The sequence below is a fragment of the Choloepus didactylus genome, chromosome 3, assembly GCF_015220235.1.
Source record: "Choloepus didactylus isolate mChoDid1 chromosome 3, mChoDid1.pri, whole genome shotgun sequence".
NCBI classification, from domain to species: domain Eukaryota; kingdom Metazoa; phylum Chordata; class Mammalia; order Pilosa; family Megalonychidae; genus Choloepus; species Choloepus didactylus.
Window position 1 is genome coordinate 218,091,585 of NC_051309.1, and position 18,147 is coordinate 218,109,731.

Below are 18,147 nucleotides of genomic sequence, written 5' to 3' on the forward strand. Positions count from 1 at the left end.
AAGTTAAATACTCAGGGATTTCATTACTAGGTATAAAACCTCGAGCAATCTCACATGTTACATGGATTGTTTATTGTAACACTGTTTATCGTAAGATTTTTTAAATAATCCATGTCCAACAACAGGAAAATGGTTAAGTAAAGTGATTTTAAAAAAAAAAATACGATGGAATACTATACAACATGAAAATGGATGAACTAGTTATAAGCAGCCAATACCGAAAAACCTCAAAAACCATTTAAGAGCATTACAGAGATAAAGTTACCATATCATACTATTTATACAATTTTTAGAACGTACAAAACAATCCTACATATATATTGTTTATGTCATTGTTTTTATATATGGATATGCATGAAAACCATCTTTGGGATTATAGTTCCCTCTGGGGGAAGATGGAGGAAAATGGGATGGGGTCAAGGAGAGTCCATAGTGGGTTTCAATTACACTTGTAATCTTTTATTTCTTAAGCAATGGGGTAGCTATATAAGTGCTTTTTTGTGTGCATAACTGAAATATTTCCAGGGATTTTCATCAAAATGTGGGACATCAAACTCATTCATTTAATTTTTCTTCATTTCAAAACACAACTAGAGGACCACAACCCCTTACCCAAAACCATCAAAGCTAAATGTGTTGCAGAATTCAGAGTTTGGGGGATTTTAGAAAAGGAACATGATACAATATCATGTGTTACATTACACTTTCAGTGAGATCTGTAATGAAATGATATTTGAAATAAGTAGTAGCTACTATGAAGGTTGTTCCCTCTTAGGCCTGGCCCTGCACCAATAACCTTTACTCACTGCTTCACTTTCAAGGGCAGAGCTGGTGAGCAACTACGTGGGGACATCAGCAAGCCCTTGGGGGCAACGCAGCCGGCCTCTGGACTCCACTATCTCTGGGTTTTTAAAAAGCTTAGCTGGATGTAAATACCCAAAACTATCAAACTCCAACCTAGTAACCTTGACTCTTGAAGACGATTGTCTAACAACGTAGATTACAAGGGGTGACAGTGTGACTGTGAAAACCTTATGGATCACACTCCCTTTATCCAGTGTATGGATGGATGAAAATGGGGACAACAACTAAATGAAAAATAGGGTGGGGGAAGGATGATTTGGGTGTTCTTTTTTATTTCTTTACTTTTGTTTTTTATTCTTATTCTTTCTGGTGTAAGGAAAATGTTCAAAAATAGATTGGGGTGATAAATGCACAACTATAAGATGGTACTGTGAACAGTTGATTGTACACCATGGATGATTGTATGCTATGTGAATATATCTCAATAGAACGGAATAAAAAATAAAAATTAAAATAAAAAAATAAAATAAACTAGTAGCTTAGAGTTCTCTGGCTCCGTAACTATACCAGGGCACCAAAGTCCAGTGCCCTGTAGCACTGACCAACCAGTGAAGGCATATATGATGCTTGACTCCTGTCAAACCCATTTTCTGCTTTATTCGTCTTGGTGTTAGGCAAGGTTCTGAGAATGCTTCTGCTCTGTACCTCCAAAGTCAGCCCTAGACACACTCACACATCCACCCTACAACACATTTCCTTTCATTGCCTTACTAACTTAACTGATTAGCCCTGCCTGTGTTTGGTCTAGTCTGCTCACCTGTATGGCTCCGCAAGCCCACCCTCGTCACCCAGGAGCCCTGGGTCTCTAACTGCTGCTGACATCGTGATCACTCCACCCACCCCTGGCTTCAGCTGCACTTCAATCCCAGCATACCATCTAATCAGCCTCAAGAAGGGATGAATACCAACTTGCTCCTGAAAGCTGATGCTGCACAGTCTTTATATTTTTACTTCTGATTGAGCTGACATTAACAAAATAAAGAGCTTTGTGCCTGGCCTATTACCAATTAAACATCTACTGATGGAATCAAAATCTCTTGGCTATTATCACAGGTGACAAACATCAAATTTAGTAAGCACATCACCTATCTGTGAAAAGGTAAGAAGAAATATCTCTTGCCCTCCCTAAATATCAAGAGGCCTGGCCAACCCACGACTATGTTCAGGGTCAGTAATTTGATGTACTTACCAAATGCTCAGGCCTTCCACAGAGCAAACGGAATGGCTATCAGGCCTGCCAGAATGTTCTCAAGGGGAACTCAACCATTTCTTCCTTGGGAGAAAGCAGGAGCTCGAATTTGGAATAAGATGAGAGCAAATGAAGGGAGAAAGACAAGAGCCCTACTTACCATAGAAGAGGAATGCTTTGGTCATGTGATGGTGCAGATAGGTACGGTTGATGGTGAAGAAACAAGCATCTGCTCCACACTGGCCTAGCCTTCCAGTTTCCCCAGTCAGTGGGGACCACCAGAGCATAATGGGGTAGCTATCGGTGTCAGACTTCTCTTTCCCCTTCAGGGTGAGTGCTCCTTTCTTAAGGAATGGATGCAGACGTTCAGGCTCATCCTCTATTTTCGTATGCCCATCTTGCAGATTGGAATTTTTAAATGTCCTCCTTTCAAATTTCCCCAGCTCAACAACTACCTGAAAGAGAAGGCAAATATTACCAAAGTCAGACTGTTTCATTTCCTTCTGCACATTAACCATTCATCTTGATGATGTAGGCTTTGAATCAGTGTTCTATTTCTGTTGTAACAAATTACTAGGAACTTAGTGGCTTAAAACAACACAAATTGATTATCTTATGTTCTGTAGGTCAGAAGTCTAGCACAGGTCTCGCTGGCTAAAATCCAGGGGTCAGCCAAGTTACATTCCCTTCTGGAGGCTCTAGGGGAGCAGACATCACCTTGTCTTCTCAAGCTGCTAGAGGCCACCTACATTCCTTGGCTAATGCTCCCCTTCCACATCTGCAAAGCCAACAAAGTCGCGTCTCTCTGACCTTCCTTCTATCATCATGTCTCTCTCTGACCACAGCTGGGAAAGGTTCTCATATTCTAAGGACTCATATGATTAGATTAGGCCCACCTGGGTAATTCAGATCTACCCATCTCAAGATCCATAACCTTAATCACACCTGCAGAGCCCCTTTGGCCATATAAGCTAAGATAATCACAGGTTCAGGGGATGAGGGCATGGACATTTTGGGGAGCCATTACTCTGCCTACAATAGCCTCCAAAATATCTATCAATGAGGATGATTACCAATTCTACTAAACATATATATTACTCCTCCATTTCATAGCTGTATATAGTATCCAGAAATACTTTTGTCCTTTAATTAGATCTATGATAGCCAGGGTTATCCCTTGACTACTACTAGGGATTGCTCTCTAGGGAAAATGAGCTATGAATTACCAGTTGGTTTCTTTTTAGTACAGTTTAAAGAGTCATAGCATGTGTACTATGTTTCTAGTAATACTCACCACACCAACTAGATGGTGAAGCAATAGTTAACTTGAAAATTCCCTAGAGTCCATGTTATCAACACAGTAAACCATGAGTATTGGGTTTCCATCACCTCCCACTTAAAACCATATTTTTCATTTGTTTCGGGATACTCTTAAGTCTGGGCCACCAGAGAGCAAGAACACAAGTAGCAGAAATCTGGAGGACAGTATGGAAAAAGAGGGGCAATTGTCCTCCAAAGACATTGCCTTTTCATCAAATGTTAAGGTGATATATTGACATGACATCAAAACATGTTAGACAAAGTACTGTGAGAGTTGGAGCTGATGATCTGTTTAACATATAACTGAAACTTGAGTTACACTATGGGATAAGTAAAGAAAGCAGTTAAAGGAAGGCATGCCTTTATGTATTAACTCTTCCACCAGTCAACTACAGCGGGCATTCCCTGTGAACCTCAGCCCCCACTCCCAACAGGGCGGTGCCTAGTTTTTAGGTATTTTTGTTAGAAAAGGGCTGCTCACCACCAATGCCTTCCATGGAGCCTGTAACTCCCTGAAGAAAGGCCACAGCTTTCAGTGGATTCTCAGAGGGGTCCAAGGCCAAAACAATATTAAGCACAACTCAGTGAAAGTCAAATAGTACTCTAAAAGCAGGAAGGAATTACATTAGCTTTAAAAAATCATTTTTCATTTGTGACGCCAAATTCGGCATTAGAACAGCAAAACGATCTCTGAAAACTAAAGAAAAGTCTAACCCTTGCCAATAGCTTTCTCAGCATTTTTATGATCATATAATGATGTGGATATTTTCCAGTTGCTTGATAGAACGACGTTAACATATAGCCACAAACTCCTATCTTTTCACCTGACCTTCCTTGCAAATGTGCAACCAACAGCTTAAAAAGAAAGGCTTTTAGAAAGCCATAGACTATAGTTTCAAATGTAAATTTTACTTTACATTTCTGATACATAACTACTACGTGAGGTTTAAGTAAGGGTTGCTTTAAGGAAATATTTTTCTGCCAAACAGCTTTTAAAAAAAAATATTATTGTCAGATATCACTACCAGGTTGTAGAAAATATGAGGGAAAGAGAAACATATTAAACAAAACCATGAGAATAAAATCAGCCAAATCCAAAACGTGGAAACTCAAAAGAACAAATGACCCAGTTTCTTCAACAAATCCATGACAAAGAACAAAAGGTGGGAGTGAAAAAAATGTGTATAGTGGGGGGAAAAAAACTTGAGACATGCCAATTAAATGCAACATATGGGCTTTGTTTAATCCAGGTTCAAACCAACTAATTATAAAAAGGCCTTTTGGGGGACAACTGGGAAAAATTTAACATGGCCTAGGAATTAGAGGATATCAAAGTAATTATTGTTAATTAGGTGTGACAATAGTATTAAGGTTATATTAAATTTTTTAAAATTCCTATGTGTTAGAAAATCATAGTCTATCCAGGTAAAATGGCCTGATAAATGGGATTTGCTTTAAACTACTTCAGATGTATTCATGAATTATTTGTGCAACTAAAAAGTAAAATTCAAAAATAAATAAAGATAAGTATACACCCCCAAAAATTGCAGATCGTATTCAAAACATAGATAAACGTGAGAGGGAAACAACATGTAAGAGGAAAGACTGCCTCCAGAGAACAACAATGATTAGCTTAACTGTGTGTAAGCACAACATTTCAATGTTGAGGTTATTACTAATTAAATTATTTCTATTCTGGAATCCATAATACAATTTTTTTAATTTGTCCATCCTTTACCTAATTCATGTGGCAAATTACTTCATCTGCCTACAAACCAGCAAAATCAGGAAGGGTCTTGTATGCACAGGCATAATTTTTTTCATTTTTAGTCTTTAAAAAAATAGCACTGCAGCAGATCTGAACACTGAACCATTCAATGTGCCAGTAAGCACTGGGAAAAAGCCCAAACTATACCCTTAGCAGCAAAACTGAACCCAGGTTTGGACAAAGGATTAGAGCCAGTGATCATACCACCTTTCATCATCTAGAAACTTAGAAATCATATGAACATCAAAGATGTGGCCATTTATTCTCTTGCCCAAAGAAAAGCTCTTAGCTGAGACACAGGCATTGCTCACGGCTGGACAAAGTGCCAAAGTAAATGTCTAATAGGATCAAAGATCTCTCATAACTTCACATAGTAAGAAGCAGAACATTTCAGTCCCCCCGTACAAGCAGGTCTCAGATGCCTCCAAGCTGGACATGGAAGGGGCCGAGCGTTTCCTCCGGCCAGATCCTGCTCTGGCAGCAGAGGGTGGGAGAAGTACAGAGCCAGTCTGCCTAATGTGCTCTTATAAGCTTTACCTCATTCAGTCCTAATCAAGGAGAAGGGACATCCTATAAAGGGAAAAAGCTCAGAGAGCACCTTCGTTTCCACCAGATCCACGCCTAACTACTCACATCCACAAACAATCTTTAAAAGTCTTTAGATTTTTAAATGGACAGCTGGTACTTCAATGGGTGCAAAATGAATCTAAACCCATACCTATTTTTTTTTTACTATCACTACGTGATATTTAATTTAATCAGCAAAGAAGTTCAGAAAATTTGATTAAAGGGAATAAGTGGGAGGACTAAAGAAATGTTTCATTTCTTTAATCCTCACACAGCCCTTGGGCTAGTGGCACATGTCAAGAATGACAAATTTATTAATGTGGATGTCTGTATTCTGCACTTACTATAAGCTACAGACTATCTTGTTATCAGAACAGTCACTGCTTCTTCAAGAATGCTGTCTTTCAGAAGGAATAACTATAGGGGGCTTTAAGGAAGTCATCCACCTTTGACCCATTAAGACATACTGAATGGGCTTTACTCTGTGTTTCTCTGAAACTGGGATTCTACATGGGTTGCCAGCCAAGCCCCATCTCACTGACTTTTGTACCCACTAATTGAATTTCTGTTCATCTGTTTTAAAAAAATGTCTTCTTAGAACTCAAAGGGCTTCTTTGTTTCTTCAATATTCCAAACCAGGACAGTTACAATCTGCTTTAAGAAATCCATGATCAAAGCCAAATAAATCTCTCAAGTCAATTCAAATATCAATTAACATGTACTAAGCTATAGGGAGGGGAGTCAGATTAGGGTTATATAAAATAGAATAAAACAAAGCCTTTTCTCACAATGAATGTATAACCTTTATGGGGGGAGTGGGGAAGGAGAGTGAGTCTTGCAGGAAGTGATATCATGTAAAGCAGACCGAAGTAAGTGCAAAGTGATGTTGTGGGGAGGCAGAAAAAAGGAAAACTTCACAGAAGGGAAGTTATTTGAACCGGCCTTTGAAGGATGGGGAGAAGGGGCTAGGGAGGGTGCAAAGGGTGGAGAGCACAGCCTGAGCAGGGGCCTGTACCTGGGCAAGTGCCAGATGGAGTTGGGGAAGAGCTGAACTGGAGGGGTTAAGAATAACAGACATTCAGCCATTGTTAGCAATCTCAGGATTTTCTGAAATTACTCTACTTTTTTTCCTCGGGGTGAAGGGGAAGGAAAGAAAAGGGAAAAAAATGTACTTTCCCTATCTTAGGCAGAAAACTCAGGATCCTGGGAAATTACATAAAAAGTAAAGTACTTGAGAGCTCTGAGGGAAGGGGATGGGGTTGGGGGTAGGTGACAACGTTGCATGACCTAAATTCCTGGTACCTGGAGTGTGACAAGCAGAAAGACAGTAGCTGTGATGCACAGGAAGGATGCCCACAGCGTCCTCCTCGGAGTCCGCCCCATGCAGCCTGGCCCCGGGAGCCCGACAGAGGGCAAGCCCTGTTACCAGGTGTTCTCGCAGCGGCCCACACCCCAAGACAACTTCACGTGGAGCCACCATCTGGGTGCCAATTTCCTCCACTGCCATCCTGCTGGGACCTGGTCTCCATGAAGGATTGAGTTCTGAGGTTCCAAGAGGGCCCAGCTTGGCATCTAGAGGGAACAGCAGGCAGTCTTCTTAAGCTATCATCAGAGCAGCTTGAGATTCTCGAAGCCAGAAGGCATCAAAAAATTCTGTAACAAAGGGAGAGAGAAGCGTTTAGCCACAGTGCAGAAGATTTAATAAAGGTAGTCTTGTCCTATGGAAACCCAAAACTGCAGAACTAAAAGGAACCTTTGAGATTGTTTAGTCCTAATGCCATGCTCGTAGATAAGGAAACCGAGGCCAGAGAAGTGAAATGACAGGATCGAGGACTCAGAGCCCATCAGAGGACAGCGCTAGATGAAATCAGGCCCTGAGTCTGAAGTTCTATTTCCACGCAATTTTCTCTGCCATCAGAAGACTGAATTCCAGAAGTCATTTACATGCAGTCATATCCTTCTGTCTAGGTTTGAAAGGAGCACAGCAGAAGAAATTATCAGGACTATCCACCCACTCCTGTAAAAGCCAGGAAAAATGGTTCAGGCTTTGATCAAAAATGGATAATGGCCAAATGGCCCTAAAATCCCCAAAGAAAGCAACTTCAGCCACAACATAAAGAATTCTGACTATTGATTCATTTCTTCAGTCTTGTATGGCAAGTGTAACAAAGCAGTGGGTTTGTTTTTTTTTTTTTTTTTTTTGACAATATGACACTCTGAAAGTTTTGAAATAGGATTTTCATGTATCTGAAATGAATATGATCTTTTCAAAAAGTTAAAAAATGAGTTAAATAGCCACAGAGCACCTGCTATCTCCAAGATTCAATGGCGTCAAATGTCTTGTGCAAACGACACTGTGGACTTCAGAGCGGAGCAAGTAAAGGCATTCCAAAGAAAGGACACTGTTGCTTTACAGTACTCCAAAGATCTGACTCTAGATCTCTAACTATCTCCAGGATATAGAATTAAAGACACAATTAGAAATACAAAAATTATATAGAATTCTGGTTAAAAGCTTTGGTCTTAAAAGTGTGCTCCCCTTTCATGGATCTACCTTGATTTACTTTTTAAGTCCAGAATATTTTTTCCCCAAAAGCAAAATGACTCGGACTCAAAAACCACCAAAAGTGCATTTTTCTTTTTCATCCATGGAATTTCCACAATCCATAGTAGTTGAGAGAACTAGCTCTAGAATCAGCCTGCCGGTATTCAAACCCCAGCTCCCCAGTTGGTTCAACTTAGCCTTTCCATAACATCCAATTTCCAAAATGTGGGTACTAATAGTCACTAATCAGAAAGTTATTGTGAGAATTATATAAGGGAGATAAAACACTCATTTCAGGGCCAGGCACATAATAAATGCTCAATAAATGTTGGCTAGTCTTAATTGTTAATATCTAATTATCATTATACCTTTAATGGAAAATGAAGTTGAATTCAAATAAAATATGTTGTTGCCCCATCAACAGGAACTTCAAAAGAAGAAATACTCACTTTGCCAAAAAAAAAGAAGACTGCTGATATTTGCTCAGTCACCTATCATGAAGAAGGCCTTTCTTAAGTATTATTGTGCACAAGCTCATTAAATCTTCCCAACAACTCCATGCCATGGCAATTATTATCCTCATTTTTATGGATGAGAAAACTGAAGTTGAAGGAAGTAATGTAACTGATGCGAAATTATAACCCTGAGAAGCACTAGACCCAGAAACTTGTCTGACTCTGAAGGTCATGCAGCCCCTTTTTTTTTTTTAATTAAGATTATAAAACTACCATTGGGTATGGTTAAAACACACACGTTGTCTGCCTGAGCCACAAACCTATGTACAACAGTTCTCTGTCAGACGGTATACTAGAGAAAAAATTTACAAAAAATCTAGTAAGACTCCAAAAAGAAGCTTTTCTCCTACTCAATAGATTACTAGTAGTTACTAGATTCATAAAATGTGGAGCCAGCAATTGGAGTTCCAATCCTGGCTCTGTCACTTATATATAATATAAATTAGGACAAGGTACTAACTCTTTCTAAGCCCCAGTTTCTGCACAGGAAACAATAAATGTTAATTATCATTATTATTTCTTTCCCCTGCATAACAGAAAGATTTATCAAATTATCATTTTATGTGCAAAAGCAATTATGATAGTTATAATTAATGTTATACGATTAGGTAATAAAATAATAATACTTTAAATGTGTATAAAGCTATATCATTTTCAAAAGGTTCTTAGATATATCATATCACTCAATCTTATTTAAAACCACTTTCTAAAGTAAGCAAAATAGGTATTCCTAATTCCCACAAATAAAGAAGACTGAGCCTCAGCCAGATGAAGTGCTTTGCCCAACACCATATTTTCTAAAGGTAGAAGTAGATCTAGAATCAAGTCATCTAACTCCAGTACCAGTAGAAAGGAAAGGGGAGAAAATAGTGATACCTAAGAGTCGGGGAAAAAGGAAAATGAACAATTGAGACAGAATTTGAAGACACGGTTTGGGATATTTTTACAGGTATCACATAGCTCAGGCTTGTCCCCAGGTCTTTTTAAGATCTTTGAAAATACTTAAGATCATTCATAGGGCTGTAGGAGTTGATAGAATTTAAGGTCATGAATTCCCCTGCCTCCAAAAGAGTCTTAACTTAGGTTATATCCCCAAAGCCAGGAATGTGATGGAGTGCCAGGGATCAAACTACGGTGAAAATACCCACACTCACAAATGGAGCCCAGCCAGGGTAGAGGTTCTTTTGATTTACGGCATGCACCAATCAACCAGGCCTGGGGGCACATTTACAACAGTAAAAGTCAATCTAATATATCAACTCAGCAGTCCCCCAACTAGTAAGATAAATGGGCTTGCAGAGAGAACCATGAAGGCCAACAAACTCCAATTCAATGGGATTCCATAAGGAAAACACTCTCCTGTTTCATCGTTGCCCACAGGGTGAATCTCAGAGTCCTCCAAGAGTGCCTCAGATTACTCTTTTCTGAAACAGAACATGTGTTTCTTCAGCAACCATGGCAGATAACGTGTCTGAAATGGACTCTCACTAACCAACCTTCTCGATTCTAGGAGCCGGCCTTCTGAAAGGCTTTGCAAGATGCACTGCAAGACAGGCGCACAAAACCCAGGGCTGCCCATCTACTGCCCAGAGGAAGATTTGGAACTGAGTGTGACCACCTCATACTCCCACATGTGCTATTCCATCAAAACCAGCAATGTTTCCAGCCTAAAAAAAATTCAAATGTCTCCACTTTATTTTGAATTCATATGGACAGAAGAGAGTGTGAATGACTTAAAGGGAATTAGCAGCCTGAGGATGCTAGCCTCAAATTTCAGCCATGCAGAACCAGTCCAAGGCATGAATTAAGGTTCTCAGAGATGGGACCAAGAGATGGTTTCTGCCCTGTAAAATGACTTACCAACCCTAGGTGACTCACGGGTCTTTCCACTGATGGTTCATGCTCCTGTTCCCCCACCTGTACCTCAAAACTCCACTAGTGGTACTTGGAGAAAGAGGTGCATACCGTGGGTATGCACGAGTCCAAATTCCACAGGGCAGGCAGCAGACTGGTAACTCCAATGAAGATGTTCGATGAACTCCTCAGGGAGCAAACTGGCAAATTCGATGAACTCCTTAGGAAACACTTCGCTGGTCAGCCAAAGAAGAAGTGAAGGTCCTCTATCTGTCTCACTTAAAAGTCTTCAACTGAATGGATTAAGTCCAGCTTATTGCATTCTCTCATTGTGGAAAACACACCCTTTGTTGATGTAATCAGTCACAGCTGCACCCAACTGACTGATGATTTAATAAAGCAGCCTTCTGGTTTATTAACCAGCCACAAATGTCCTCGAGCAACAGTTAGGCCAGTGCTTGCTTGACCAGACACCTGGGTACCATCACCTGGCCAAGGTGACACATGAGCCTAACCATCACAGAAGGCAAGGTGCTCTGAGACGCCTCCTCTGCTCAAGCCTCTCCTCTAGTAACTGGGGAGTCAACTGAGCCAAGGGTTACTTATACCTGGGAGAGTTTTTAGAAGGAATGTATCTAATTATCAAGTTTAAAGTAGTCACACAAAGGTGGAACTGCTCATGGAGGTTTGACTATCCCAAGAGGTGTACTCATGTTATAAGGTCCAAATCCCCAGAACACCCCTAAGGAGTGGCTATCCTCAGAAAGACAGATGATGTGGTAAGCTGATGGGACGATGTCCGAGAGCCGTTGGACAACTCTTTGAGCACTTTTAACTACCTCCTTTCAACTTTCCTCATCAACACCCACTCATATATTCTTACCTGTTTACTCCACAAGGCCCTTCACTGGTGTCCTACCCATTCCAAGCCCCCTGCTTCTCCACTCAGCTATAAAGAGATACTTCTGGAATGTAAAAATCAAACTCCTTAGCTTAGTAAACAAGACTCTGTGGACCCAACCTATTTCCCTTGCTTTGCCTCCTGCCCCTCTCCCACACACTCTTTGGCCCTGCTGTTCCTAGAACGTGGCATTGTATTTTTTATGGTGTCAACACAGCATGTGTTGGCCCTACTGAGAACACAATACCCCTTTCACTATTCTCCCCTTTCTCCAAGACTTTCCTCAAGGCTACCTGCTCTGGGAAGCCTTACCCCTCCCCAACCACCAAGTTGGTTTCATTTATTCACATCACTGTGTGCTTGTTTCTATCAGAGCAGTGGAGAGAATGCAAGAAACAGGAATTTTAGGAAACCTTCTAAAGTTGGTTCACTGAGTGCATAGGAAGCAACTGCTAAACACTAAAAAACCAACCTATTTTGTTATGTCACAGAAGTTTTCCTTAGAGGCCCCGACTATCCTGATAAACATGGGGTGATGGCTCCATGGTTTCTACTTTTACCCAATTTTCTTTATTAACATTTATTTGTGTTAATAATGTGTTCCTCATGCTTTTAAATTTTCCTGGACTTCATATTTTGCTAAGCGTTTATTTTTTTAACACAAAAAATATTTACATGTTAAGTACAAAAAGGGGCATAAAACTGTATGTGCAAAATAATAACAGCTATGTAAACACACCAAAAACCTATGCACAGAAATGTCTAGAGGAACATTTAACAACAAAAGATGAATAGTGGTAGCATTTGGGTGGCAAACTGATTATTTTTAAATGTCCCAAATATTCCTTAATAAACACTAATTATGACTGCAGTAGGGAAACATTTCAAAAAAATAAATAAAATATCCTTCTGGCAGGTGGTTGAGCAGCGCAATGTCACTGTCACACGCAAACAGGTGGTTCCGGCCCTTAAGAGGGCAGTAAGTGGCCCGTTCCCTCTGAAAAGAGCTTCCTCACCCCTGGATCCTGCAGAGTCCATCCATCCGGACACCAGCCCTCAGCCCTTCTGGCCAACAGCCTCCTTTCTCCCTCTGTTCTGCCTCATCCCCACCACACTTGTGGTAGCTTCCAGCCCCATCTTCTCCCTTTCCTTCCCAACTCAGGAACAAGCTCTGCAGCCACAGGGCCCACAAAACGGGCCACGCAGTGGCATGTTTTTGAAGGACATGGTACCTCCACTTTGGACATACATGTAATCTCAAATACAAAACATTTTCCTGAGGCTGCTGGGCAGGTGATATTCAGTGGCTGTGTGGCTTGCAGATATGAATTGTGCAGCCTTTCTTGTGAATCCAGTTCTAAGCACTCTCTCTAAGCATTTACTCCAATCAGGGATTTTTGACCCCTCATGAAAGGCCAGGGGTGGGCAGTAACAGCTCAGCCCCTTTGGCTTCTTTAAGACCCTCTGCTCTGGGAAGGCAGACTTCCCAGGGGGTGGCAGGCACCTCGGCAACTGCAAGTCCCATCCACATTTGGGAAAGGCGTACACCCTTTGACCATTAAGTTTGCAGAATGTTCCGGTTTGTTAATGCTGCTGTTATGCAAAATACCAGAAATGGATTGGCTTTTATAATGGGGGTTTATTTGCTTACAAAGTTACAGTTCTAAGCTATCAAGTGTCCAAGGTAAGGCATCAACAATAGGGTACCGTCTCAGAAGAAAGGCCATGGCATCTGGAACACCTGTTGTCTGGGAAGGCATGTGGCTGGCATCTGCTGATTCCAGGTTGTGTTCCAGCTCCTTTCTCAGCTCCTGTGCATTCTTCAAAATGTTGCCCTTGGGGTGTTTTGTCCTCTCTTAGCTTCTTGGAGCAAAGTGTCAGCAAACGTCTGCCTTCAAAGGCCGTCTCCAAATTGACTCTCTTGGCTGCAGCTGCTCTGAGGTCCTTCTGTTTGTGAGCTTTTATAGGGCTCCAGTGAATTAATCAAAACCCATACTGAATGGGTGGAGCCACATCTCCATGGAATTAATCTAATCACAGGTTTTACCCACAGCTGGGTGGTCACATCTCCATGGAAACAATCTAATCAGCCCTAATAAATCTGCCCCCATAAGATTGCATTAAAGAACACGTGTTTTGAGGGACCTAATACATCCAAACCAGCACACAAAACAAGTGAAAGTGGTGGCTATTCACATACTATTCCTGCTGCTGAACAGAAGCAGTGACAGCTTGCTTTTCCCCCAAGGAACTATGTACTCTTGAGCAAGTCATAACTTTTTGAGTATCAGTTTTGAGATCTGCAAGGAGTATGTCTGTTGCTTGCTTAAATGTTTGGGAACTGAGTAAAATAACATGCCACTCACCCTGCTCTAAGGAGGCCATGAAGGGAAAGAAAAGGCCATGAACTAGTCTCAGCTCATCCCAACCCAGGCCCAGAGAGACCCCCTTACTCTCCCAAGGGAAGGCAAGGAAAAGAAGCAAGCAGAAATGATACATCCCTTTCAGGATGACCCATAATTGGCAAAGAAGCCTCAGACAAACCAAAAATGCTCTGGTTCCAGTATCCTGTCCCCAAATGTCACAAGTCAGACACAAAAGGCATGCAGGAATGACTGTCATGCACACACAAGCACTGAGAGAGCATCACCAGGCAAAAGAGGGGTTAATACTGCAGAGAGGGCCTCAAAGTACAGCTTGAGAAACACAAAGGAGTAATCCCAAGACTCTCATTAAGCTACCATGGAAACAGCAAACACTTGAGCTTTGCTTCACTCAGTCTCCCGAAGAGAAAAACGTAATGGGTAAGACCCACTAACACTTGTGGCAAACACTATTAGCAAAGATGTAGTATTTCTCCCAGGCCACAGGACACCTGTGCCAGTTTGGATGTATTATGTCCCCCAAAATGCCATGTTCTTTGATGCAATCTTGTGGGAATGGACATACTGGTATTGATTAGGTTAGAACCTATTGATTGAGTGTTTCCATGGAGATGTGACTCAATCAACCGTGGGCAAGACCTTTGATTGGATAATTTCCATGGAGTTGTTACCCCAACCATTAATTAAATCACTGGAGCTATATAAAAGAGCTGACAAACAGAAGGAACTCAGTGCAGCTGCAGCCTAGAGAGACACTTTGAAGAATGCACAGGAACTGAGAGTGGAGTTGGAACACAACCCAGGATCAGCAGATGCCAGCCACGTGCCTTTCCAGCTAACAGAGGTTTTCCGGATGCCACTGGCCTTCCTTCAGTGAAGGAATACTTAATGTTGATGCCTTCATTTGGACATTTTCATGGCCTTCAGACTGTAACTTTGTAACCAAATAAAATCCCTGTATAAAAGCCCATCCATTTCTGGTGTTTTGCATAACAGCAGCTTTAGCAAACCAGAACACCACCTCTGGGTGAACTCTGAGAAACTGCAGGTGATTATATGGAAACCAAGTTTCATAACATCCTTAAACTATATATATATGTGTGCGTATGTATACACACACATATGCATATATACATGTACACACACTGTACTAATACACAAACAGAAATCAAACATCATATACAAAAAGACTAAATATAACATATCTAACATAGGCCTATATCCAGCTCTTGGTTGGGGCCCTTGGGGAAAAAGGTGGTATTACTTGGAGACTACGTGCACAATTTGTGGTACACTCAGGGACATGACGCATACCCGAGACCTCCACCCCCACCCCCAGGACTAGCTGCATGAATTCCTTGCAAGCAAGGTCCTTTTTTGTATCTGTTATTTTCTCTGACCCCAAGATATAGGAAGACTTATTTCTATAAATGATTAGCACCTAAGAAATAAACTGGTTGTAGCATAATGCTACAGTGACACAGGGAGACCCAGTAACAAGACATGCAGGGTGGGGCAAGGCACCCTGAGCTGCCCTGGCATCTCAAACCCAGAACTGTGGCTTCCCAAGCATTTATGGGGGTGAGAGAAGGGATATGCAGAATGAACAACTTCACCAGAGCTTTGGCAGCATCTACATTCAGAACTGAAGGTGTTTTGAAGGCCCCATGTTCTGGTTTGCTAATGCTGCCATTACACAAAATACCAGAAATGGACTGGCTTTTATAAAGGTGGTTTATCTGGTTACAAAGCTACAGTCTGAAGGCCATGAAAATGTCCAAATGAAGGCATCGACACAAGTATTCCTTCACCAAAGGAAGGCCAGTGGCATCTGCAAAACCTCTGTTAGCTGGGAAGGCACATGGCTGGCGTCTGCTGATCCCAGGTTGTGTTCCAGCTCCTGTGTATTCTTCAGAGTGTCTCTCTTGGCTGCAGTACATCTTTCTGTCTGTGAACGTTTTTATAGGACTCCACTGATTCAATTAAGACCCATCCTGAATGGGTGGGGTGGGGTAACACCTCCATGGAAATTATCCAAGCTCTTGCCCACAGTTGATTGAGTCACATCTCCATGGAAACAGTCAATCAAAGGATTTCAACCCAACCAACACTAATACATCTGCCCCCACAAGACGGCATCAAAGAACATGGCGTTCTGGGGGACATAATACATCCAAATTGGCACACCCCTCTAGACTCTTACTGAGAGCCTGGTCACTCCTCTGGAGGAGCTCAGTGCAGTGACAGCAGAAAATCTGAGTCCCAGTTGAGTCTGCTGCACAAAGAGTCCTTTTGAAGAAGCAAAGCAAAGGGATTTTTTTCTTTTGAGCAGACATACAGAAATATTCTTGGGAAGGCCATGGAAGGACACTCTCTAGCTCAGTCAAATGATCCAATTCCACTATTATCTCAGCCCCTCTGAGTTTGTCCAGCTGGCCATCCTAAGTGTACAGACACAGAAAAGCAGCACTGGGATCAGTCATCAGTGGAAGGCAGCCAGAAGGCCACGGTGGAACACACACCAACAAAGCTCATGAACTCAGGGTTGAACTGCAAACAGATGATGGAACCTGAATACTTGCTACTTTTATACCACCCTCTCCATTCCAAACATTGATCTTGCCATCCTCTGAAATAATCATGATAAACTGGGAGTCTGGAGTAAACGAGGCCTCCAGTGTGACAGCTTTGCTGTTGGCATAACCCCCAAATGTATGCATCACCACTCCCTTGAATGCTATCAATGGGATGGATGAAGCTGCTGTTGGTGGAGAAGAGGATAAACTTGCCATGATTGCTGAAATTCAGTCCTGTCCACTTACAAGTCCAATCAGTTAGCATCTTAAAGGTGGCAAATGGCCCCTTATCAAAAGAATGAAGGCATAAAGTTTGACCATTTTGGAATTGACACCTACAGAAAAATTAACCCTTCTCAATCAAAAGAGCAAACTGGTTTGCCCTGTAGATGCATGAGGCCCTGGCAGTTAGGAGAGTGGAGATCCCAAAGATGAATGGTTTTATCAAGAGACCCAGAAATAAACGTATCATCCACAGGTGACATGGACAAAGCCAACACCCTTTTGCTATGTCCAGAAAAGTACCTGATGTAAGGAATAGTATAATCTATTTTGTTAGAGCTGTAAACCACGGTGTTTGCTGCATGTGTGTACCTGATGAGGTCCACACCATATTTCTTACTGTATAGAATTCTCTTTGGTTTGCCCTCCTGGCAGTCAGAGAGCAGGATGGAGTCGTCCTTGCTGCTGGAAATGACCGTCCCGCCTTTGCGGCTGAAGTGGAAGGAGCTGATCTTGTCTCACCGAACACCCCTGGCGACGCGGAAGCTGCGCAGCATGCTGTCACTCAGCTTCATGCTTCATGGAGGCTACCCTTGCAGGCGCCGGGCGAGCTGGCTAATGGCCAACCGGGCTAGTGGCCAACTGGAGGGGGTGACCTGCCAACCCCAGCGGGACGCGCTGCGCCTGCGCGAGTGAGAGCCCAGTGGACCGCCGGGCCGCCTTCTCCTCCTGCTGGCGCAATCCTCTGCTGCCCAGCATAAGGGCCTTGCAGATGGTTTCTCCTCGCGGTCGCCTCAGGGCTGCCCCGCACAGCGACGGCTGGCGGTGTCCGCCGTCTAGGGGCTACAGGCCGAAGCGGTGGAAGGCGAGCTGAGCGTTTATTTTTACTTAAAGGGTGCTCTAGGTTGGGAAGGTCATCCTCTTCAGCCCAACACACATTTCAGGAGAAACCAATACAGAACCGTGAGGGAGATGGGGCACAGGCAGGCCACTGGGGATGAAGGATGGGATAGAAGTTGGAGCGAGACCACACTCACGTTTCTGTTACAGAGCTGAAGGGGACTCATATGCTTAAATCCCAGACACATGCCAAAGCATCCAATTATGCAGTCTTAACAATAGGATCATACTAAAATGGGTATTTAGAATGGGTATTTAGAAAGTCTATTTAACGTAGAAATTAAGTAAAAATATACACAGATCCCCCCCCCCCACAAAAAAAGACTAATATAAAGCCCCAATCACCGCATAAGCCTGTATTAGAAGCATTCAAAAAGATGAATAAAAGGGAGATGGGGGTACATGATTGTGAAGATCACGTGTCACTGTAAGAACTAAGGCAATGGTGACAGCTACTCAGCTTTTTTGTCTTTGTTTTCCCTTGTATGATCTTCTAAGTATTCTTTCTCCAAAAATGCCTTCTAGAGGTTACTTTGTGACAA

General features: G+C 42.1%; 1 protein-coding gene and 1 pseudogene across 1 annotated transcript in view; both read right to left on the reverse strand.

The window, feature by feature from the left end:
* FUT10 (fucosyltransferase 10) overlaps window positions 1-7,355 on the reverse strand; it is an 89,009-nt gene extending 81,654 nt beyond the window's left edge. Inside the window, exons 1-2 of the mRNA XM_037831337.1 lie at window positions 7,011-7,355; window positions 2,214-2,508 (exon numbers count right to left, since the gene is read on the reverse strand). Coding sequence (XP_037687265.1) covers window positions 2,214-2,508; window positions 7,011-7,091 — 376 coding nt within the window. The 5' untranslated portion in view covers window positions 7,092-7,355. The remainder of the gene's footprint in view (window positions 1-2,213; window positions 2,509-7,010) is intronic.
* An 8,637-nt stretch (window positions 7,356-15,992) lies between these two features.
* Window positions 15,993-17,443, reverse strand: LOC119530152 (annotated as a pseudogene).
* Between the last annotated feature and the right edge of the window lie 704 nt (window positions 17,444-18,147).